The sequence below is a fragment of the Strongylocentrotus purpuratus genome, unplaced genomic scaffold (assembly GCF_000002235.5).
Source record: "Strongylocentrotus purpuratus isolate Spur 01 unplaced genomic scaffold, Spur_5.0 spur5_scaffold_20, whole genome shotgun sequence".
Lineage (NCBI taxonomy): Eukaryota > Metazoa > Echinodermata > Echinoidea > Camarodonta > Strongylocentrotidae > Strongylocentrotus > Strongylocentrotus purpuratus.
Genome location: NW_022145606.1, coordinates 35,475,609 through 35,499,224, shown reverse-complemented (window position 1 = coordinate 35,499,224; position 23,616 = coordinate 35,475,609). Strand labels below are relative to the sequence as shown.

The following is a 23,616-nucleotide window of genomic DNA, read 5'->3' as shown; positions in this document are numbered from 1 at the left end:
ATGATTTCAACTTCATTTAAAACATATCCTATTCATTTCCAAGGAATCGAATATTATAGGACAGTAAAGAATATATATATTTTCAAAGTGTGGCTAGAAAACTATATGTATGTTAGAATTCAAATGAATTAGAATTATAATCTATAACGTGTGGAGTGCCACAAGGGTCAATCCTCGGCCCTTTGTTATTTTTGATATATGTAAATGATATTTGTAATTTATCAAATGCACTACAGTATACTTTATTCGCTGATGACACCAACGCATTTTGTTCCAGTTCAGGTTTTCAGATCCTTTTAAGAAATATTTACGCTGAATTACCAAAAATATCAAATTGGTTTAGAAGTAATAAACTGTCCCTAAATTTAAAGAAATTAAACTATATATACTTTCAGAACAGGAAAAATAACTATATTCCTGACATTGAAATTACTTTGGATGGTGAATTATTGAAAAAAGGGATAACACGAAATTCCTTGGTGTTTTGATCAATGAAAATCTTAGGCGGAATAAGCATGTGCAATATATTTATGAAACTATTTCACGTAATATTGGTATTCTCTGTAAATTGAAATATTATGTCCCTTCAAATATCTTGTTTATATTTTCATATTGTAACATTAAATGGGCAAATTCAAAAAGCAACGTTGACGCCATTTTACTGTTACAAAAGAAAGCTATGCGTATATGTACTGATTCTTCCTATCACGACCACACAACTCCCTTGTTTTCAAAACTAAAAACTCTAAAAGCTGATGATATAAATATTCTACAAATAGCACTTTTCAAGTTTCGCTTACAAAAGGGTTGACTAACTTCATACTTCCCCCCATCGTTTAATTTGAATAAAACCATCCACTCTTAGAATGGGAAAAAAATAGTGCCGTATTAGCTAGTCGCTGAGTGCGAGCACGAAGATGTCTAAAACACTGATAATCCAGACGCCTTGCAACCACGTGTATGTTAGCTGCAAAACCTTTACTAGAGGAGGGACGGTGAAGAGATGATAAGGAAAGTACAGCAAAACGGTAAGCTTTGCCAGTTTAACAATTGCAGTCGATTTTGACATTTGTTGACGTTGTTCTTTTAGAATGAGACGGGTGGGCGGCGTTGGATGCTTTCTAACTTATCTGAGAGACAGATATTGAAGGGATCCAAGGCAGATGAACCATACTCGAGTATTTGGAGAACCCATGATTTATACAGAGCAAATATTGCTGAGGGGGAGAGACCGGACGTAAGAGAGGTATGGGAGAGTGCAGGATAGTGTGGTATAGTGGAGGTTCATGAGCACTTGTCAGGATTGGCTGAGTAAGATCTCCAATAAGACGATGGTTTCAAGTTTCAATTTTGATTCACATTTCACAAATAAAAAGAATTTACATAATTGACAACAATAGAACATAATATGAAATATACTAAAAGTGTCACATTATATAATTAATTCTTTGAAAAGACGTCGAAATTAATTGTAATGAATAGAAGGTTATACAGAGTGAAATGTGAGGAACCTATTAAAAAGCTTAGCTTGTAGATTGTTAAAAAGCTTAGATTGTAGGCTGAGTACCTTTGTCTTGACCCTACGTGGAACGTTATATAAACAACCATTCCAGCTGACAGACAACTCCTCCTCCAATCAACTTATACATGAATCATTATAATACCAAATCAAACATAACATTTACTCTTGTGCTATTTATTTTAAATAAAATTTGCAAGAATAATAAGCCTACAATATGACTGTCTTGATGATAGTTCCCTCAGCGATTACACAGCTACATATTATCCCATTGTCATACCAAGAGGGGGCTATACATTCAGGGGGTACAGGCATAGGCATCATGGGGGAGCGGTGAAATTCGTTTGTTATAAAACAAATAATAACAAGACAATCAATAAAGGGGGATTAGGGTTGTCTGGAAGGGGTACAGTCGTGTTCCCTCTTTCCACTTCCTTCCTTTCCCTCTATCTTCCTCTTTTGTGTTCTTTCTTCAAACGATGGTCGAGTAGATAAGTGATTTAAAGATTTGCGAAAAAAAAATCCTCCCGTGATATCTGATTCGATATCGAATGCCGATGTACTTGTATTTTCCTTATATGTTGATTTGGCAGACTGTGGCATATGATCTCGTACACAAACGGTCGTGCATTCTGCCACCGGAAATTATCACCACACACTTCTCGCCATTGCGTTGCTGTGGTTGATCAGTATCCCAATCTATAAGAGAATGTACATTCAGTGTGTTAAATAGAGATGTGTTAAGAGAAAAGTGAGTCGGTCTAGCGGCACGTACATTTGGTCAGCTCGCTGTCATCACCTTTAAACTTACCCAGAAGACCCCAGTTTGTTAATTAGTCAAGTCTTTCGGGTGGTGTCATTAGAGGTCGGTCCCCAGACGTTAATATTCCTATCTGATTGATACACGTCAGTGTAACAAAAACAAACACACACACACACACACACACACACACACACACTCACGGTGTTAAAAAGAAGTGTCGGAATCAAATGGATAAGTCACCAGACTGTATATCACAAGGTAAGGGGTTTAAATCCCAGTCCGGCCCAGTCCCTTGACAAGACGTTAATCTACATTTCTGCCACTGTTCTGCTATTGAGCCGTTACGCCTCATCGTATGCATATAAATATACATTGTTTCCTTAGCAGTCACGTAAAAAAAACATCTTCAAACCAACAATTTTTAACTTACTTCGGTAGTCACTTAGGGTCCCTTCTCGGTCCGTGTAACACTTCCATGTCGTCCCGACAAAATTGCAGTTCACCCAGACCCAGTCTGCGTTCAGGTGAGGCTGCACCAAAGAGTACTCTTCCATATTCTCTATAAAGAGCAGGGAAGGCTCAACCATTTCTCCGTTGCCCATGGTAACTGCATCCAGACCATAACAGAGGTCACGAGCAGTTGTCCAATTAGCATTCGGGAGTGAGTTCACGATCAGGAAGCACTTTGTGTGCCCATACACCCAACCGACTGGGCAGGCTGGGGTTGTAAAGGAGAAAAGTACGACATCAATGAACTCCTCATAGTTTGTTCATAGAATGCTGGATATTTGTTCATGTATTTTTGTTTAATTAAATCTTTCTAGTTCTGCCTAAAATATTTGCTTGGTACACATTGGTAGCAATAAGATGATGACAGTATACGTTTCATTTCCATAAAGAAAGCAATATTGCCTTATATATTTTGTTTTGCTTTTTCTTGTCCTGTGTTTACTGATTTGAACTCTTGTCCTTCCATATCGAATACAGCCCAGAGCCACAAGGTTAATCCCCATTGTGCAAAGCCACAAATCCCCCCGTGCCAAGTTTATTTGGAGGTAATCTGATGCACGAGATGGTACTTTTAATAGCACGTGCGAGGCACTCAGCACAGGGCAATGAGCATGAAGAATAACTGCTATTACAAATGCGGACATGCATGTACGAAGCAGATAAGCGGCAGCTAGCTTGCATGAATGAAGCAGCCAGTCGATAGCGTGCTCGCGTGTACAAAGCGCTATAGATGTAGCGTGCAAGCTTCCTCGTGGCAGGATTTCATTCAGCAGTTTTATATTTAATTTGTTGTAATGGGATTTAAAAGATGATTGGAATCACTATACTGATTATACTTTTTTTTCGGTCAGCCACACGATAGCAACATTTCGATTCTATTTTCACCTTCTCCAGCATAACGTCCCTGTTTTCACGAAGTGACGGTAGTGAAAAAAGATTGCATTCACTTTGCGTTACGATTTTCCTCACTACCGTCACTTCGTGAAAACAAGGACGATAATATCTATCTATATTGCTTGCTTGCTAAAGCTATGGTCACAACCCCAAAAAGTAGCCTGCTCGGCGGCCGGGTTGCACATTTTAAGCTATTTTCGCCAGGACACCGCTTGTTTTTAGGGCATCGCTCGGTCGGCGCTGAAGTTTAAGCGCGGAGTTAAAATTCGGGCGGCGCCTGCTCACTTTTCACTCGCCGTCCACAATTCGCTCGGTACCTGGGCGGTCGCCGCCCGGGCACCGGCCTAATCGAGCGTTCGCCGTCGAGCGAATTAGGTCAAAAATCGAAGCCGCTAGGTCAAAGGCTGCTGAGCAGTCGCCGCCCGGTCGCCGCTCGGAGATCAGTCGGTCATTGGGCGGCGAGTTCAAAATCTGTCATAAGCCTTTGACCTATAAAGCGACTTCGATTTTTGACCTAGATCGCTCGACGGCGAACGCTCGATTAGGTCGGTGCCCCGCCGATCACCGGCCGGCCGCCGGACAATTTCTTTAAATTCAGCCGGTGGCCGGTAGAAGACCGCTCGGGAATCGGTGGGTCAGCAGTCGGTCACTGCCGGCTCGCCGCCCGGAGAAGCTCCCCGATTTCGACCAGGCCGAAACACAGTGAAAAACAAATCACCATTTCAATAAAAAGAATTCCAATTTATATCCACATACACGCGCACAGCGGTAATTATAAACTGAAACTGCATACGCAATATTAACATGTTAGGATTCTATTTCAAAGTTTGAGTCAACGCTAAATAGAGAGCTTTGCAAATAACTTACCTTCATTCTGCTCGCAATGTATTCCGATGAATCCTCCGAGGCAGAAACAGCTATACCCATCAAGCTCTTCAAAGCAAGTCGCTCCGTTAAGACAAGGATGGGAGTAACACGCTTTAAGAAACAGAAATCATGTGTTCAAAGTCAAACAGTACAATATTCACGATTGCCTGTAATGTTGGGATACTTACCTTATTGTTCTCGATAGATAAGTTTATATCTTGTAAGAACCTTAAATGACCAATTTCTTTGACTCTTTGGATTGATAAATGAAGTTCTAAAAATATGCAAACTTTAAGGAATTAAAAAAAAATCATATTGTCACAATCATTCCATGAAAAGAGGTAATGAAATAAACGTCCGACTTAAAGGGCAAGAATGCAAATGTGGTATTTACTCGTGCATTTAAACTCTTAAACGATAACCCCCAAAACGTGAACAAATATCTAAACATTGTTTTATATCCGAAATCATTGTTTTACTGAGCTCGAAACAGAAAGAGATAGAGAGAAGGGAGAGACACGGGGGGGGGGGGGGGTGAAGGAGGGAGAAAGAGAGAGAGAGAGAGAGAGAGAGGGGGGGGGATGGGTAAAGAGGGAGATATAGTGAGGAGAGGCGGATATAATGAATAGTTTATCGTACCTGGATGTGCGCAGTATAGGTTTATTTTGTCCCTTGCTTCTTCTGGCGTTCTGACGTCATATTCAGGGTGATCACGTGTTAAATACTTGGGAACAAACTTGACCAATTCCCCAGTATATTCGGAGCTACCATAAGGACAGATGTCAATGGGTATTCCAGGGCAAGTATCGTCACCTAAAGCGGCTGTTTATTTAGCGTAATTAGATACAAAGAAGCAAGAACAATAAGAAGTAAAAAGAAGAAAGTAAAAGAAGAAAAGAAAATAAATAAGAAGGACAAAATTACTACGAATAACAATAAGTATTTGTACTGCTTACTTTCTGATATTGTACCACTCAATGCGCTACAATGTATTATAATACTAATACTAAAACAAAAGCACCCTAAACTAACATAATATTGGACCTTTAACATTAGGTTTCCAAGAAGCTCTGGTGAAAGAGAAAGAAGGAGAAGAAAGGAAGAAGAAGAAAGGAAGAAGAAGAAAATATGTTAAATTTTGAGTAGATTATAATGCTGACGTAAGTCCCATTTGGTGGACTATTGTTACGCGAATGACCCTATATATAATTTGTAATGAAACGACGAATTGAAACGTTTATATTTTTCAGTATTATTGTTATTATTATCGATATTATTACTATTGGAATTGTTATTATAATTGACTTTAATAGTATTATCATCATTAGTATTAACAGTTGTAGTAGTAGTAATAATAACAGTATAATCATCATTTTTGTATCATTATTGTAATCACAATCATCACTTTAAATTATCCTTCGTATTCTATAACATAGGGTAAATTTAATGCAAGCATCAATTTAATAAAGAGGTTTTCATCAAGCTAATAATGGGCATATACGTTGTCATCACATTACATCCAAAATAATTAAGAGAATGAAAACTAAAAGGAAAAAAGGTAATTAAACCACAAACCATTTCCTAATGAATCAGGGTGAAAAAATACAATGCTTTCACTTGTTTGATGAAAATCAGTGAGATTGAAATTATGTGAGCTGTCCTATAATGAATGTTATGCATATTTAATTGGTAGGTTATGAATATTAAACACATGACTTCATTCAATAAGCAGACACAGAGCCGGCAAATTAGGTGACCAACTTTAATTTTCGGTTGACATACTCTCTAAATACAAAAGATCGCGCTGATTTTGTGAAATTAATGAGCTACCTACGTAACATAATAAAAGCAACACTCTTAAAAAGGGGTGGCACTTTATCGAATAGTGACATTAAAAAAAAAAGGGAAAGAGAGGGAGAAAGGAAAACATAAGACCCATTTCTGTGTTAAGTATCGTTCACAATATGCGATTTTTAGAGAGGTTTATCAGGTTGGATGATTTCAAACCTCAAAACAAGCCTGGCTCTAGAATTTTACATTCCTTATCTTCATGTGCCTTATGAAAATTTAGTTGTTTTGCTGCTGCCTCGAAACGCACAATTGTTGCAATAAGTATTATAGTAACCATAAAAACTCACCGTAATAGAGTATAAGGAACGCGATGGCCAACTTTAAGTGCTAAGAACGGAATGTATATGGTTAAAAAGAGAGAAAAGGTGGTATTAAAATACGAGGATGAAGTCAGTATATGTCTGCATGCTAACAGATTCACAGTTGTTGTAAGTCCATTTTACAACCAAAATGAGCGATATTTGTGATGAACTTGGGAGATCGTGGTCAAACAAATTCAGGCTTTATTTTCTTTTGAACAATTTGAGAGCTAATGAAATGAGTTTGTAAATTCCTTGAAAATAATGGGATGATAAGAAGCCAAAACTTCAAACCTGTTATGTTGCGTAACAGCCAAAACATCCATAAAGACACCCCTTTTTGATTAATAATGATAATTTATTTATTTATACAGCGCTTAATACGAAATACTCTCTATAAGCGCTTTACATATATTATTATACCGGTCATGGGATTCATTCACTCTCAATGTGCGCCATTTTAATTCCATGGGGAGTATTCCTACCATATGGTTACCGTGAGATCAGATAGCCACTACTACCACAAAGCATTTTGTTACCAGGTCCCCATTTCTTTCCTGGGTATAGAGTGGCAACTGGAGATGAATGCCATGTCAAAGGACACTGGTGCCGTGTTGCAGATCGAACCCAGGACCTTTGTATTTCAAGTCCAGTGCTTAAACCACTTGACCACGACACCTTCTAACATGGTTAAACAGGATAAATAGTGATGAAATAGTGGCGTGCAAGTAAATACCATCTCCTAAGATCAACCCACAGGACATTCAAATCATGTAATGACAGGCAGGACGGCCTCCTCGAAAGCAACACTACTTAGAGCAGTAACCGCGGTGGCTAGTAGCTGATTACCGGGGTAGAATGACCATTGACCGATTCGAGAAACCGGCTCCTTGACACTAAAAAATAAGTAAATACATATGTGTACGTACCATGATCGGGAATATTCCAGCAACTCAAATCCGTGATAAGATTTAAATTTTAAAACATGTCCGGAAATTATGCAGATGCACCTCTATGCCCAAGGGTCTATGTATATATCCTTCTGCGCTGCGTAGGAAAATGCTTTTAAGAATACACTCTCTCCAACTTCAGCCTTTGCTACGCTCACTTTTTTGTGATAGCTTTGTTTCCACGGCACCGATAATCTTGAATCTCTTAGTTTGCAAATCCTTGAAGTTTTAAATACAAACCGATTAACAACATACGACTCCGGAAAAAAAGGTTTAAACAAGGCCAGCCTAGCAAGCTTCCCTGTAGTAACTACAAGTTGACGATGAATTGAAGTTAATCGCGTCCACACGGCAACACACATCGAATGAGGACCCAGCTGTTTCTAGTTCGCGCGTAAACTATGAAGTCACTCTTGGATTAATACCTCGAGGGAAATTTCCCAAACCATGAGTGCGTACATTTCGAGCTTGACTGCAAGACAATATCCAATTTTAAAACGCCGAGATATCCATTAAGCTAACGGATTGTCGTATGAACATAGCTATATCGTCATGCTTTATGATTTATGAGTAGCCGTACTCACATGGCGTAGAGTATGGCATATTCAACGTGTCCACACAGAAAAACAATTTATCCCGAAACTCTATAACGAAATGTCGTATAGGTGCGTAGTTTGCTACTGCGGTCATGAAATGGAAGCGAAAATGAAAGGTCATGTCTCCTTTCTCGTAAGGTAAGCCCCGCCCAGTTATACCGTTATAGTTCTAGTAGTTATACTAGTACGTCCACACGCAACACATTCCGTAATTAGGCGTGATTAGGCGTGGTTCTTTAATGAGTTCCAGTTAAAAACGATGCCCAAACCCGCGTTTCGCTATACGACGTTTTGTTATACGACGTATAGTAAGCGTCCACACACAGAATTTCATCGTATAACTATCCCGAAACGGTATAACTAATCATCCCTATATCACGGAAAGTGTTTTGTGTGGACACGGGAATATACAGTCGCAATTTAGCCTGACCTCACTACGTAAAATACTTAAACCAAAAGCTATACCCTCAGTAAAGGAATATGACAAATATATTGCGATTAAATGGCAGCTAACACGAGCTATTTCAGAGCACACAGTTAAAATTTTAGTGAACATGTTGTTTAAAAGTTTAAACAACTTTGGATTAACGGGTGACCTGATCTAAGAGTTGTTTAAAATGTTAAGCAACTCGAGTTGTTTAAAGTTTAAACACTTAGTTGATCAACATTTTGAACAACTTGTTTAAAATCACAATTTAAACAACCGGTGTTGTTTAAAGACGGTTGTTTAAAACGGAGCTGTTGTTCAGTGGGGGTTGTTTACACCAACTGGGTTGTTGAAAGAAAGTTGTTTAAAACGGAGCTGTTGTTCAGTGGGGCTTGTTTACACCAACTGGGTTGTTTAAAGAAAGTTGTTTAAAAAGGAGCTGTTGTTCAGTGGGGGTTGTTTACACCAACTGGGTTGTTTAAAGAAAGTTGTTTAAAAAGGAGCTGTTGTTAAATAATAATAATAATACTATTGGATTCTTATATAGCGCACGTACCGACCTTGCAAGGTCCTCAAGGCGCTCCAACATTACCCGGCTATGCTAGGCTGCCAAAGGACATTAGTGCCACGGCGGGACTCGAACCGTGGACCTTGTGATCGACAGTCCGGCGACGTTTCCACTCATCCACGACACCTCTACAGCTTGGTCGGCCATGATGTGAAACAATGCTTTTAGCCAACGCGCACTTTACTGGCACGTGACACATGACGTCATATGTAAACAACACTGTCTAAAAGCTCTCGTGTAGTAAATATAGCAGTCATTAAATTTTAAACAGCGAATGTTTAACAAAATTACTTTCGTTTCGATCAACATTGTTTACAATTTGTTCAACTGTTGTTTAAGATAGTGTACAACTGTAAGTGAACATCACTTTTTTAAGCAGCGTTTTTACTGTGCATCATTACGAAAAGCTCTCGTTAAAACTATACCCCACCACTATAACACAGCAGTGAATGTAATCTGGTGGGGTATCACTACCCCAATTTCGTTTCTCTCGTTAAAACTTTGAGAGAGCTACTACTATTACACAGGCATCAATGGGAATCTGGTGGGGTATGACTACCCCAATTTCATTTCTCTCGTTAAAAACTTGGACAGCCTTGAGGCTCTGCGTGAGAGATTATGATATTGGATTGCAGCTGGACTCTTCATCATCTTACGTAATACCAGTGTAAACAAACTCTTACTGAAAGGAAATGAGAAGTAGGAAATAAGTATTTTACTTGTTTTAAGATATTTTCATGTCAAAAAGTCACTAATAATTTAGATGAAGACCAAAATGAAAGTTCGAACAAAGCAAAATGACCCATAATTGGCGATATAACAACAATTTTAAATCTGGCAGCGAACCTCGATCTGCATGTGTCTCTTTCTCCCTTCTCCCTTCCTTTCCCCCTCTATCATGCTTATCTCTCTCTCTCTATCACCTCATCAAGGTCTTGGTGGGGTGGATTACAGCGCTAGTGTTTACTTAGGGGTTATCACAATCTCAGCTCTAGTAGTGGTGAAAGTCAAATGGGGGTTTCAATTTTAAACGACGAGTTTTCGTCATGATTACATGAAGTTACTCGTTCACATATGAGAGGGTAAAGGGGCAGGGGATACTGGCGGTTTACATTGCCAATAATAATAATAATTGGTGTTATTTATTTGACAATAAAAGGGCAAGATGTACATACGAAATAATAGATGCAGAGTTAATTAAGGAACGGCTTGTGGGTCAGGGTTCACGAAAGTGAAATTGGCCCCCGTCTCCCGTAGTTATGTGTACCCTCATATACTATTTATTATTACTAAATTAGAATCGTATAAAGAATACATTAAATGCATTTTATTAATACTACTTCTGCTACTACTACTACTACTATTACTACTACTACTACTCCCCATCCCTCTTGCCGAAAGAACCGGCTATTTAATATTTTAACCCATTACTCCGATGACTTTTGGCACGCTTCGCTTCAGGCAATGATGATACATTAATGAGCTATTAAGCAGTGCATGACGTTCAATGACATTACATCTATATAATTTATCAGCGGTACATTAAACCGTCAAATGAACGCAATTTGGAGGACGTTGGATTGGTGTAGAGAAGCGGAAGGAGGGGCTGGTACATTTGTCCTTTTTTATTTTTGGAGAGAGATGGGGGGGGGGGTGATTTTACCGTGATATTACCACGCTGCAAACTAATATGAGCAAATAGTTTACAAGATTGTTGGACGTATCCCTTTTCGAAGCTCTCTTCCACCCCCCCCCCCCCTGCCCCTCCCAGCCAACAGGAAAGCTGGCTCCACAACACACTGAGATGGCAATATGCTTGTTGCCATAGAGTTCGTTTCTATAGCGTTTGTATCCAAAACATTAGTCTATTCATATTAGCACGGAGGTCCATGAGTGGTAGACAAAAATGGTATGTATCTGCTGTCTTTTATATCACTTTTTGTTAAGACGGGAAGTCAAGTCAATGCTAACGTCATATTAATTGTCGTCCATGTTACTGGTTCCAAACAACAGCGGCTGCGCATAAGGTTCATCTCGAAATCACTCGAGCAACGGGCTGGAAAAGGGCTAATCCAGTGTTTGTGGCGGGTGTGAGCTACACGACAATGTTTAGCAGTTAGCACACAATGTTCTGGAACCAGCAACCTTCACGACTTGACCAGTAGGACGTTAAACTTGATATTGGCATACTGTAATGCGGAATACCGGTCAATAGTTATATTCAAACACGTAAATGTTCTACTACTACTACAACAACTTGTATTACTACTTCTATTAATACTCTTAGTATTGTTACTACTACTACTAGTACTACTAATACTACTACTACTTATATTACTACTACTACTACTACTTCTACTTATACGACTACTTATACTACTACTTCTACTTCTACTTACACTACTACTTCTATTACTACTACTACTACTTCTACTTATACGACTACTTGTACTACTACTTCTACTTATACTTATACTACTACTTCTATTACTACTACTACTTTTAATACTACTTCTACTACCTCTTCTACTACAACTTGTATTACTACTCTTACTATTGTTACTACTACTATTAGTACTACTAAAACTACTTCTACTTATATTATTATTACTACTACTACTACTTATACTTATACTTTAATATACTACTATTTCTATTACTACTACTACTTCTAATACTACTTCTACTACCTCTTCTACTACAACTTGTATTACTACTTCTATTACTACTCTTACTATTGTTACTACTACTACTACTAGTACTACTAAAACTACTTCTACTTATATTATTATTGCTACTTCTACTACTACTACTACTTCTACTTATACTTCTACTACTACTTCTATTACTACTACTTCTCCTACTACTACTTATATTACTACTACTACAACTACTACTACTACTTATACTTATACTTATACTACTATTTCTATTACTACTACTACTACTTCTAATACTACTTCTACTACATCTTCTACTACAACTTGTATTACTACTTCTATTACTACTCTTACTATTATTACTACTACTACTACTAGTACTTCTAATACTACTACTACTTATATTACTACTACTACTACTACTTCTACTTTACGACTACTTATACTACTACTTCTACTTATACTTATACTACTACTTCTATTACTACTACTACTTTTAATACTACTTCTACTACCTCTTCTACTACAACTTGTATTACTACTTCTATTACTACACTTACTATTGTTACTACTACTATTAGTACTACTACTTTTACTCAAACTACTTATACTACTACTTCTACTTAAACTCCTACTACTTATATTACTACTACTACTACTACTACTTCTACTTATACGACTACTTATACTACTACTTCTACTGATACTTCTACTACTACTTCTATTACTACTACTAGTACTACTACTACTACTTATATTACTACTACTACTACTACTACTTATACTTATACTGATACTACTATTTCTATTACTACTACTAATTCTAATACTACTTCTACTACCTCTTCTACTACAACTTGTATTACTACTTCTATTACTACTCTTAGTATTGTTACTACTACTTGTAGTACTACTAACAGCCTTTTCACACGCAGCTAAAATTCGTCGTATCTAGAGATGATTAGAATCACTCAACAGTTTTAAACATGTTTATAGACAAAATTTCCCAGTGTGAACATCGTTTATACGATGTTGGGATAGATACGAAGTCGCGATCCATACGCCCCTAAAAGCAGGCTGCAGATACGAAGTTCGTATCTAGAGAGCTTGACATTTTGTGTGTGAAAGGAAATTCGTGTTTAAACGTGTTTAAACTGGATGGAGCGTGCGCTTTGATTGATATGACATGACCTTCAATGCGCAATGGCACTACTGCGCATTTTACGAGCAGTAGTTAATCACGAAACTATTAACGATCGCAACGAAATTTCTGTGTGTGAAAGGCTCGTGATTAGTTTAAACACGTTTCAAACACGTTTATACTAATCATGTTTATAGAATTTTAGCTGTGTGTGAAAAGGCTGTAATACTACTACTTATATACTTCCCCTACTACTATTACTACTACTACTACTACTACTACACCCTCTACATATGCTACTACTACTACAAAACTCTACTACCTCGTATATAGTAAACAGATCATAATTGTCTATGAAATAAAAACACCTGCTTTGTATACTCTATCATTTATTAAAAATGTTCACTCTCTTCAAACAGTATTCAAAGCTCACAATCGTGTCACTCTTCGTACTCAGCCAACAGTTTAAGGGTGAGTTATTGACTTTAAACATTTGGGATTCACTCGATATCAATTTAATTCATTGCAGTTATTGATTGAATGATTGGTCGTTTGATTTAAACATTATTCAGGTTTGCGAGTGCATTAGTGAATATGCCCTGCACGCAGATTAAGTCACAGTAGAATAATGAACGAGACTTTTCGAGTTCATTTTCCGTCTCATTGTGACCTTACCAAGTACAGTGCATATCACCAATGCACGAGCTAAAACACGTAGATTTACAATATTGGTATACATAAGTCGAGAAATTGACTAAAAACCCAATCAAAAAGCCAAGGGTCATACAATCATAGTGGCCGCCATTTGCTTTATTGGATGATATTACATCATACAATGCACGTGCGCACAGCCAAACCATGGACAAATAAAGTAAACATGGCGGAGCTTTGGTGGCCCGAGCCAAAAACAATAATGCGCGTCTCGGTGTACGCATCCATCGTTATGCCGTATGAATTTGTGTACCTTTGCATCACATCGCGTCTAAACTTTAAATGCATCGAGATCCGTGGATTAAGAGCGGTGCACGGAGCTTACATAGTGCTGCACAAAACTTGCGTAGCTATAGCAAGGTACAATGGGAGGAAAAAAAGTATAAACACGTGACTTGGAAACAGATTTTCCATTGGCTACATTTTTGAAACCGTCTTATAATAGATTTTACTTGCCAACTACTAGTATACATTCATTAAATCATGTAGGCCTAATACACGAGAGAGAAAAAAAAATATTTAACCTAAAATTATGACTTAGCAAAGCTGATGGTTAACTCCATTTCAGTGGAGGTAATATTAATAAGATTTTTTTTTTTAAGTCATAGGTATTCTAGTTGTGTGATATTGGTCACTTGACCTAATACATGACACCTCATAAAGATAAACTTGAGTTCTGGTAAAAAAAAAAAAAAAAGGAAATTAATTCTCACAAAAACAAACGAAACTTACACTGAATGTTCAAGATTACAAATAATATCTTGTGCCAAAAAAATTTGGAAGAAAATGTATACTGGCTGAGTATTGAGCAAAGAAAGATATGGAAATCAAGGTAAGCTAGCCCCGACACCATTTGTGTAGTCCCATATATACATCTTTCTGTGTACAGTGCTTGTTACTTTACCAAAACTGGGCCAAATTTATTATGATTTAGATGACTCCAGAACCTTGCAGTACACACCAATACTTATATGCTAGATGATCATTTTTTGTGATCCATTCCACATCTTGTCTTTCACAAAGCAATCGCATGACGAGAACTCACCTTTATCTTTAATACCGAACATCCCGTAAATGGCACTATAGAGTGGTGAAGTGTGACGTCATCAACAATCTATCTATTTGTTTTTCATTTTCCAAAAGAGCATTAAAAAATAATATCCAAACGTCGAAAACCAATTGAATATGTTATTTAAGTATTGGCTGAGATATGACCATCTGAATAAATATATTTCCTATAGGAACTCAGTGTTATATGCTATGGCTCATAATGGTTAGGAGCGTGCCAGAGCATATACTACTGAGTCAATTAAAATGACACGCATTGAAAGGTCGATAGTTGATCTACATGCGCTTGTCATCTAGCGCAATGAGCGTACAACGGCGCGCATTTCCGCTTAAGAACTACCGTAAACGTGTTTCATTCCAATGAGAGCACGAATGCATCTGAATATACAAGGGATTCTGATATCAAAATTGGTTGTCTAGAAACTTCTTATTTATGACAAAAACGTGGATTTTGTCGCTTCTTTTCATCATGTATTAAAGAATTTAAGCGCCTAACGATAGAAAACGTTACCATCATCCATTTTCTTCTCTTCTTCTTCTTAAACTTCTACTACTTATTCTTCTTCTACTACTACTACTACTTCTACCACTACTACATTCTCCTTCTCATTGTTCCTATTTTTTCTGCCTATTATGCTTCTTCCCCTTCTTTATTTGACGCTAAACAAACAGGTGTCTTCGGTAGTGGAACATGTTCTAGAGTAGGCCTACCACGAGATATCTGCACTAAAATTAAGGAACCTCTAAGTATACTGGGGAATCAATCAAGTTTGTTCCCCAGTATTCAACACGTGACGTGAAAGAATCAATAGAGGGGTAATGAGAGGTGCCGTGGTCTAGAATCGTCTAGAGGATCACATGGTTCGCGGTCCGAGTCCCGCTGCTGCACTAATGTGTTTCAGAAACACAGTTATCTATAGTTAGCACTCTTCAACCCAGGTGTATAGTAAACAGGTACCTGGTAGGAATCGATTTCTTGAATTCCTTGAGTGCCTTAGGGCAGCTGTGGTAGAGACAGGGTAATAATAGAACTCTGTAGGCGCCTTGAGCATCCCCGGAGATTGACACGCAAAATAAATATAGGTATTACAACAAAATATGAGTATGAATTTAACAAATTGTGCGTTTTGAGGCAGCAACAGAACAACTAAAATTCCAGAACCGGACCTGTTTTGAGGGTTTGAAATCATCCAAACTAATACACCTTGCTGAAAATCGCATGTAGTAAACAACACTGAACACAGAATTGGATCACCTCATCTCTTCCTTTCTCTCTCCCCCATCGTTTTTATATCACTATTCAATACAGTTTCATCCCTCTTCAAACGATTGCTACGCTTCTGTTACGTAGCTAGCTCCTCATTCATTTTTCAAAATCAGTGCGATCTTTTGTATTTAGAGAGATTGCAACCGAAAATTATTAAAATTTTACCTCATCGCCCGCGTTGTACTCTTCATATTTCATTAAATCTTATTTAATTCATCACCTGTCAATGCCAATTGAAATAAATCCATAACATTCATTATAGTAATTGCAAACTCATTGATTTTCATCGAACAAGTGAAAGCATCGTATTTTGTCACCCTTACGTCATAATCTACACAAACATGTACCATATTTTATTCTCCTTCTTCTTCTTATTTTTCTTCTCCTACTCTTATTTTCACACATCGCTACTAGGAAGCAATTTAGATTCAATGTCTTACACTATTTTGTGTGTGTGCTTTTGTTTTATTAGTAGTAGTATAATACATTGAAGCGTATTGAGTGGCAAAATATAAAAAAGTAAACAGAAACAAATACGTATAATGATTATTTGTATCTATTTTGTCCTTATTTTCTCCTCCTATTTGTTCCTTTCATTATATTTGTACATCTTGTTCTTCTACTCTTTCTTCTTTTTTCTTTCTTCTTTCTCTCCTTCTCCAAGTCTTCTGCTACTGCTTCTTCTTCTTCTACCATTTTTTCTTCTTTTTTTCCTGCTTTATTTTTCTTCCTTTTTCTTCTCAATCTTCTTCCTACCCTTTATCATACGCTAAATAAACAGGCATTTTAGGTGACGGTACTTGCCCTGAGATACCCATGGACATCTGTCCTTATGGTATCTCCGAATATACTGGGGAATCGGTCAAGTTTGTTCCCAAGTATCTAACACGTGATCACCCTGAATATGACGCCAGAACACCAAAAGAAGCGAGGGACAAAATGAACTTGTACTGCGCTCATCCAGGTACGACACATTAACAATTCCATCTCTTCCCTTTTCTCCTTCTCTCCCTCCCTCCTGGTACCTACATCATTATCACACTCTCCCTCTCTCTCACTCTCTCTATCACTCAATCAATAACCCTTCCCTCCCACCCCCGCACTTTCTTTCTTTCATTTTTAAATATAATTTGTTATTAAATACTGTCAAGTCCGTCAAGACCTTAGTGAAAAAATGGTCCTGGATATATGACAATTTTTTATTTTTGTTGATGTTGTTGTTGTTGATGATGACATCTGTGTACACAGTGGCGTAGCGTGGGCACCGCCATGGGGGAAGGGGGGGGGATCAGTCATTAGTACACCAGATATTTTTCTTCAAACACTATCTTTAAGTCACAGCTCCCTTTTATTAGTTAAATCGCTTCTCGTCACCCCAATCCATATTCATTAACGATAATTTTGTCCACCCCTTGTACACATGGATGTATGGACACGTTTTCACGTGAGAGGTGTGAGGGCCTCTTACCCCCCCCCCCCAAATACTATCCGGATCCTATATAATGCAAGGGAGCAAAGCGAGCGAGTAATCACAAATGCACCTTTACTATTGCAAAAATGTAACTTAGTCATCATTATATTCGACATTAAATGTACAATAATATTTTATCTTTTTTTTGTCAAGAATCATTTTGATTCATGAATTTTGCGAGAAGTGAAGCGAACGATTGGGGAAAAGATACCTTTTGGGGCTTTTACTAAATACTCGGGTCACGGCTCGCTAGGCTATTTTTTGGTTTTATGGTGTCTTCAAATCGATCCTACACGGTGGGAAAATGTTATATTAAATTAGCGACTGTTTTTTCAATTGGGTTGCGTGGGGAAATTTATTTAAAATAGGAATTGGAAGTTGCGATTGTTTTTGTAATAATAGAAAAATAAGAAGACAAGAATTAAGGCTGACATTAGGAAAGACAACATACTATGTGGATACAGTGGATTTTAGGAAATTTAGGTGATACTACAAGGGAATATGATAGGCCTATTAATAGGATGGAAACAAGGAAGAAAGGAAAGAGTGAGAAGATGAATTGTGGGAAATTAAGAACTACCAAGAAAGGAATACAAAGGAAAATGTATTAATAGAAAGGAATTGAAATGATTCCTTGGCCAGATTTAACAGTGATAAAGAGAAAAAGAAAAGAGTGGAAAAAAGAGTGTCGATAATCTCAAATCTATTCTTTCAAAAATGTTCTCCCTTATAAAGCCGATTTGAAGACACCATTACAACAAAATTGGCCCAGCGAGACGCGACCCGAGTGTTTTCCAGCGCGCCGTGTTTAGTAAAAGCCCTTTTTTGTGCTACAAATTTCATTTAGATATACAAATAGAATATTTAATAAGTGATATTTTGGCGCCATGTTGACCGAATCATGCCTATATTCGGGCAGAATATTTCTACAAATTACTAATTTATATAATATTAAAACTTTTAAAAAGAGTTTCGAACAATCTTTGTTTCTATATTATCTCATCTCTCCCCTCGCTCTCACCTCTATGTGTGGCCATTTGTTGGGGGCGGCAAGTGCCCCCTCCGTATCTACGCCGATGGTTGTACAGTTTAGATTTACGAGCAAGTGTAATATTGTTTGTTGCCCATTAGGTAGGAATACTTTTTGTTATTTTACCTCTTTTATTTAAAGAATTGTTTGAATGTGGTTTATTCTTTATCAACAAAAGTTAATATGTTTTCAGTACTTCATCGATCAATACAAAAGTTCATAGTAATTAGTTAATTAAAGTACTGAACTTATATAAACTTATTTATATTCCACATATTAAGAATCTTGCTCTACGATTTGTCAAAAGTAAATCACGTGATGAAAGATAGTTCGCCCATTATTGATGGGAGAAGCAAACAGTTCGTGTCACTATGTAGATAGTACTACTATCTACACAGGGCAACGCACTTTCACTGAAGATTATCCAAAAGCGCACTTAAACAGGCGTAATTAAGCGAGCATTACCAATGAGCGCAAACACATACGCGCACTGTACCCTCAAGGGGTTGGGTTAAACTTTTTTGGTGTGAATTTGGGCCTGGTGTCTTTTCTTTTTGTAGTTAAATTGTTTTAGATGTGGAATATAAAGCAAATAATCACCTTTTGGTTTCAGGCGATGGCAAAATATCACTTCCTCGTCGATCAGAATGTATACGCTATCTTTCCTCAGCTTCGCTTCGGAAAGTTAGCTACATCCAGATCGCCTCGGAAGTGAAAGTTTGTCCCATCACCTTCACCAAAGGTAGTTATTTGCTTACTATCCAGAATAAACCCTATTATCACAGGCACTTCACCAAAAGAGCAAGGTATTCCAACTTTATAACCAACAGTGTGTATTGTGCTGTTTGACCCTGAACACATGATTTCTGTTTCTTAAAGCATGTTACTCCCATCCTTGTCTTAACGGAGCGACTTGCGTTGAAGAGCTTGATGGGTATAGCTGCTCCTGCCTCGGAGGATACATCGGAATACATTGCGAGCAGCTTGGTAAGTTATTTAGAAAGCTCTCTGTTTTGCGTGGACTCGACTCTAACTGTGGAATAATCTCCCAACATGTAAATATTGCGATTGCAGTTTTAGTGTATGTGGGTGTGTGTGTGCGAGCATGTGTGTGTATGAGTGTGTGGATTTGAATAGGTTTTGTTATTTCTTTTTTGTTATTTTGTTATTTTTTTTTTTATTACTGTGTTTCGGCTTTGTGGACGTTTTTCTGGAAGATTTATTAAAAGGATTCACAAAATATTTCGGTCTCTCTCACTTATGGTCCCCTTGGTGTAGTCCCTTTCATTTTGAAAATGTTATTACCGTGAACTAGTTTGCAAACACTTTCGAGAAATATGCTCAAGGGTAATTTAAATGCCTTCATTACATGTCACATGGACGTCATATTCGGATTAAAAAAGACGTGATCGTAATTTAATTCGGACATTTTAATAGCCGATGGAAAGGGCCATTGAAATGTCGTGTTCGAAAGTATGTGTGATCATTTTTACGTAGACCTTTGACATTGCATGCGAATTTAACTTTGACATCCTCTGAATGTACCTGGAAGAGTTGATTCGCATAACAATAATGTTGTATACTGTGAGTATTTATAGTGTTAAAGGATTACAAGAGTTGGCATGGTCTTGCTCAAAAATCACATGTACTGTGCTCATACCTTTGATACAGAAACGTGTGCATGGGACTCAAAAGCATATGTCATGAAAGTGTCGTCCAACATTATAGATTTTCCTGTCATGGTTTGGGAAATGAAACAACTCCAAGGAAAATCAAACGATGAAGTCCTCAATAAGGCATGTGCTATAGATCCCTTCTTAACCTCATTCGAAAAAGACAACTTAATTTTTTTGGGGCATATTATGAGATGAGAATGCACAGCAAACAGGATAGGAGCCTGACTAATTGAGGGAAAGTGACGGAGGGAGAAAGCGCATCAAATACATGGATACATTCAATCGGCTGACTGGTAACAGAGGTAACGTCACATTCCATAGAACCGGAGACAGATGTGGAGAAAATGCCTTGATCGCCATTTTTTGTTTCTTTGGAACTGACAAGCCACCTAGCAAGCTAGCAGTAGCTATAGATAAATAAATTATGCTGAAGAATTCAGCAGCCAAAATAAAAAGGAAAAAGTTTCTAATGTTCGGTTGGTCGAGAAAAAAATGATTATGGCCTGGTGTCTTTTCTTTTTGTAGTTAAATTGTTTTGATGTGGAATATAAAGCAAATAATCACCTTTTGGTTTCAGGCGATGGCAAAATATCACTTCCTCGTCGATCAGAATGAATACGCTATCTTTCCTCAGCTTCGCTTCGGAAAGATAGCTACATCCAGATCGCCTCGGAAGTGAAAGTTTGTCCCATCACCTTCACCAAAGGTAGTTATTTGCTTACTATCCAGAATAAACCCTATTATCACAGGCACTTCACCAAAAGAGCAAGGTATTCCAACTTTATAACCAACAGTGTGTATTGTGCTGTTTGACCCTGAACACATGATTTCTGTTTCTTAAAGCATGTTACTCCCATCCTTGTCTTAACGGAGCGACTTGCGTTGAAGAGCTTGATGGGTATAGCTGCTCCTGCCTCGGAGGATACATCGGAATACATTGCGAGCAGCTTGGTAAGTTATTTAGAAAGCTCTCTGTTTTGCGTGGACTCGACTCTAACTGTGGAATAATCTCCCAACATGTAAATATTGCGATTGCAGTTTTAGTGTATGTGGGTGTGTGTGTGCGAGCATGTGTGTGTATGAGTGTGTGTATTTGAATAGGTTTTGTTATTTCTTTTTTGTTATTTTGTTATTTTTTTTTTTTATTACTGTGTTTCGGCTTTGTGGACGTTTTTCTGGAAGATTTATTAAAAGGATTCACACAATATTTCGGTCTCTCTCACTTATGGTCCCCTTGGTGTAGTCCCTTTCATTTTGAAAATGTTATTACCGTGAACTAGTTTGCAAACACTTTCGAGAAATCTGCTCAAGGGTAATTTAAATGCCTTCATTACATGTCACATGGACGTCATATTCGGATTAAAAAAGACGTGATCGTAATTTAATTCGGACATTTTAATAGCCGATGGAAAGGGCCATTGAAATGTCGTGTTCGAAAGTATGTGTGATCATTTTTACGTAGACCTTTGACATTGCATGCGAATTTAACTTTGACATCCTCTGAATGTACCTGGAAGAGTTGATTCGCATAACAATAATGTTGTATACTGTGAGTATTTATAGTGTTAAAGGATTACAAGAGTTGGCATGGTCTTGCTCAAAAATCACATGTACTGTACTCATAACTTTGATACAGAAACGTGTGCATGGGACTCAAAAGCATATGTCATGAAAGTGTCGTCCAATATTACAGATTTTCCTGTCATGGTTTGGGAAATGAAACAACTCCAAGGAAAATCAAACGATGAAGTCCTCAATAAGGCATGTGCTATAGATCCCTTCTTAACCTCATTCGAAAAAGACAACTTAATTTTTTGGGGGCATATTATGAGATGAGAATGCACAGCAAACAGGATAGGAGCCTGACTAATTGAGGGAAAGTGACGGAGGGAGAAAGCGCATCAAATACATAGATACATTCAATCGGCTGACTGGTAACAGAGGTAACGTCACATTTCGAAAAACCAGAGACAGAAGTGGAGAAAATGCCTTGATCGCCATTTTTTGTTACTTTGGAACTGACAAGCCACCTAGCAAGCTAGCAGTAGCTATAGATAAATAAATTATGCTGAAGAATTCAGCAGCCAAAAAAAAAAGGAAAAAGTTTCTAATGTTCGGTTGGTCGAGAAAAAAAATGATTATACAGGTCAGTGATTGAAAATACGTTTTAAATCACGTTACAGCAAATAAATACATACTGCTTAAAAACAGGAAAAGACAATACGAAACAAGAGATAAACAGCAAAAGAAATGCTTTCTTTATATGAAACTTATACAATCATTTCATTGTTACCAATGTGTGTAATAAGGCAATATTTTGGGGACATCTAGAATGCATAAAATAGACAAAAATGCACGAAGAAAAAAACAGCGTTTTTGAACCGACTATGGGGAGTTTAACTGTTGTCGTGCTTTTCCACTTTACGATCACAGTCTGCCCAGTCGGTTGGGTGTATGGGCACACAAAGTGTTTCCTGATCGTGAACTCACTCCCAGACGCTGCTTGGACGACTGCTCGTGACTACTGTAATGGTCTGGATGCAGTTACCATGGGCAACGGGGAAATGGTTGAGCCTTCTCTGCTCTTCATAGAGAATGTGGAAGAATACGATTTGCTGAAGCCTCACCTGAATGGACCCAGGAGCTGGCTAAACTGCAAGTATGTCAATACATGGAAGTGTTACACAGACAGAGCAGGGACCAAAAGTGACTACCGAAGTAAGTTGTTGCTTTTTTGATGGCTCGTTTTTACCTGACTGCTAAGAAATAATTTATATGTATATGTAAACGAGGAGGCGCGATGGTTCAATATTACAGCAGTGGTCTCGTAACCGAGAGGTGCCGGTTTAGAACCGAGTTGAAGCAATAGTGCTCCATATGTGAAGGCAATAATATAGATATAATGACTGCTATGAGAGGGATAGTTGTTTTTAAAAGCTCAAGGGGACGTTACATCCTATTATATACCTGATACATAGATTGTCATTCACTGATTGGTCAAGACTATATCACATGACAAGGAGCATTTCGATCTATCATTGCGTCGTTCTATCAAACCCTGTGATAGACTCCAAAACCCTGTGATAGAACTGCTAACCCATGCGCAACTTTTTCACACACACACACAGCGTACAAGATTCCCCCAGCGCGCAAATCACGCGTTGTTAGGGCGCTCTAGCTCAAAATGGTTTCTTCATGTCAACGCAGCTAAAACCAAAGTTGTTGTATTTTCTCGTAGTAAAGTTCGAAAAATTCACATCGACCTAGATGATGATATTGTAGAAGTTATTGATGAATACGTCTATTTTCGAACGGATGAGGAATATACAACAAATATGGACTGCTCTG

The 23,616-nt window shown here is 37.8% G+C and overlaps 1 protein-coding gene across 1 annotated transcript; it reads right to left on the bottom strand.

Annotated features, from left to right (window-relative positions):
* Positions 1-2,093: 2,093 nt before the first annotated feature.
* Positions 2,094-19,566, bottom strand: LOC115927705 (brevican core protein-like). The gene is made up of 4 exons (XM_030993888.1): positions 19,506-19,566; positions 4,554-4,664; positions 2,713-3,000; positions 2,094-2,218 (listed from the first exon to the last, which is right to left on the bottom strand). The coding sequence occupies exons 1-4, from the start codon at positions 19,564-19,566 to the stop codon at positions 2,094-2,096; spliced, it is 585 nt and encodes a 194-aa protein (XP_030849748.1).
* Positions 19,567-23,616: the final 4,050 nt, after the last annotated feature.

Bases quoted from the DNA above. Each gene is read 5' to 3' on its own strand.
- LOC115927705 (XM_030993888.1), bottom strand. From the start codon at position 19,566: ATGTATTCCGATGTATCCTCCGAGGCAGGAGCAGCTATACCCATCAAG. The intron at 4,665-19,505 runs GTCGCTCCGTTA...TGTTTCTTAAAG, and splicing joins CATCAAGCTCTTCAACGCAA to CGTGTTACTCCCATCCTTGT. The intron at 3,001-4,553 runs GTAAGTTATTTG...TTACAACCCCAG, and splicing joins ACATTGCGAGCAGAATGAAG to CCTGCCCAGTCGGTTGGGTG.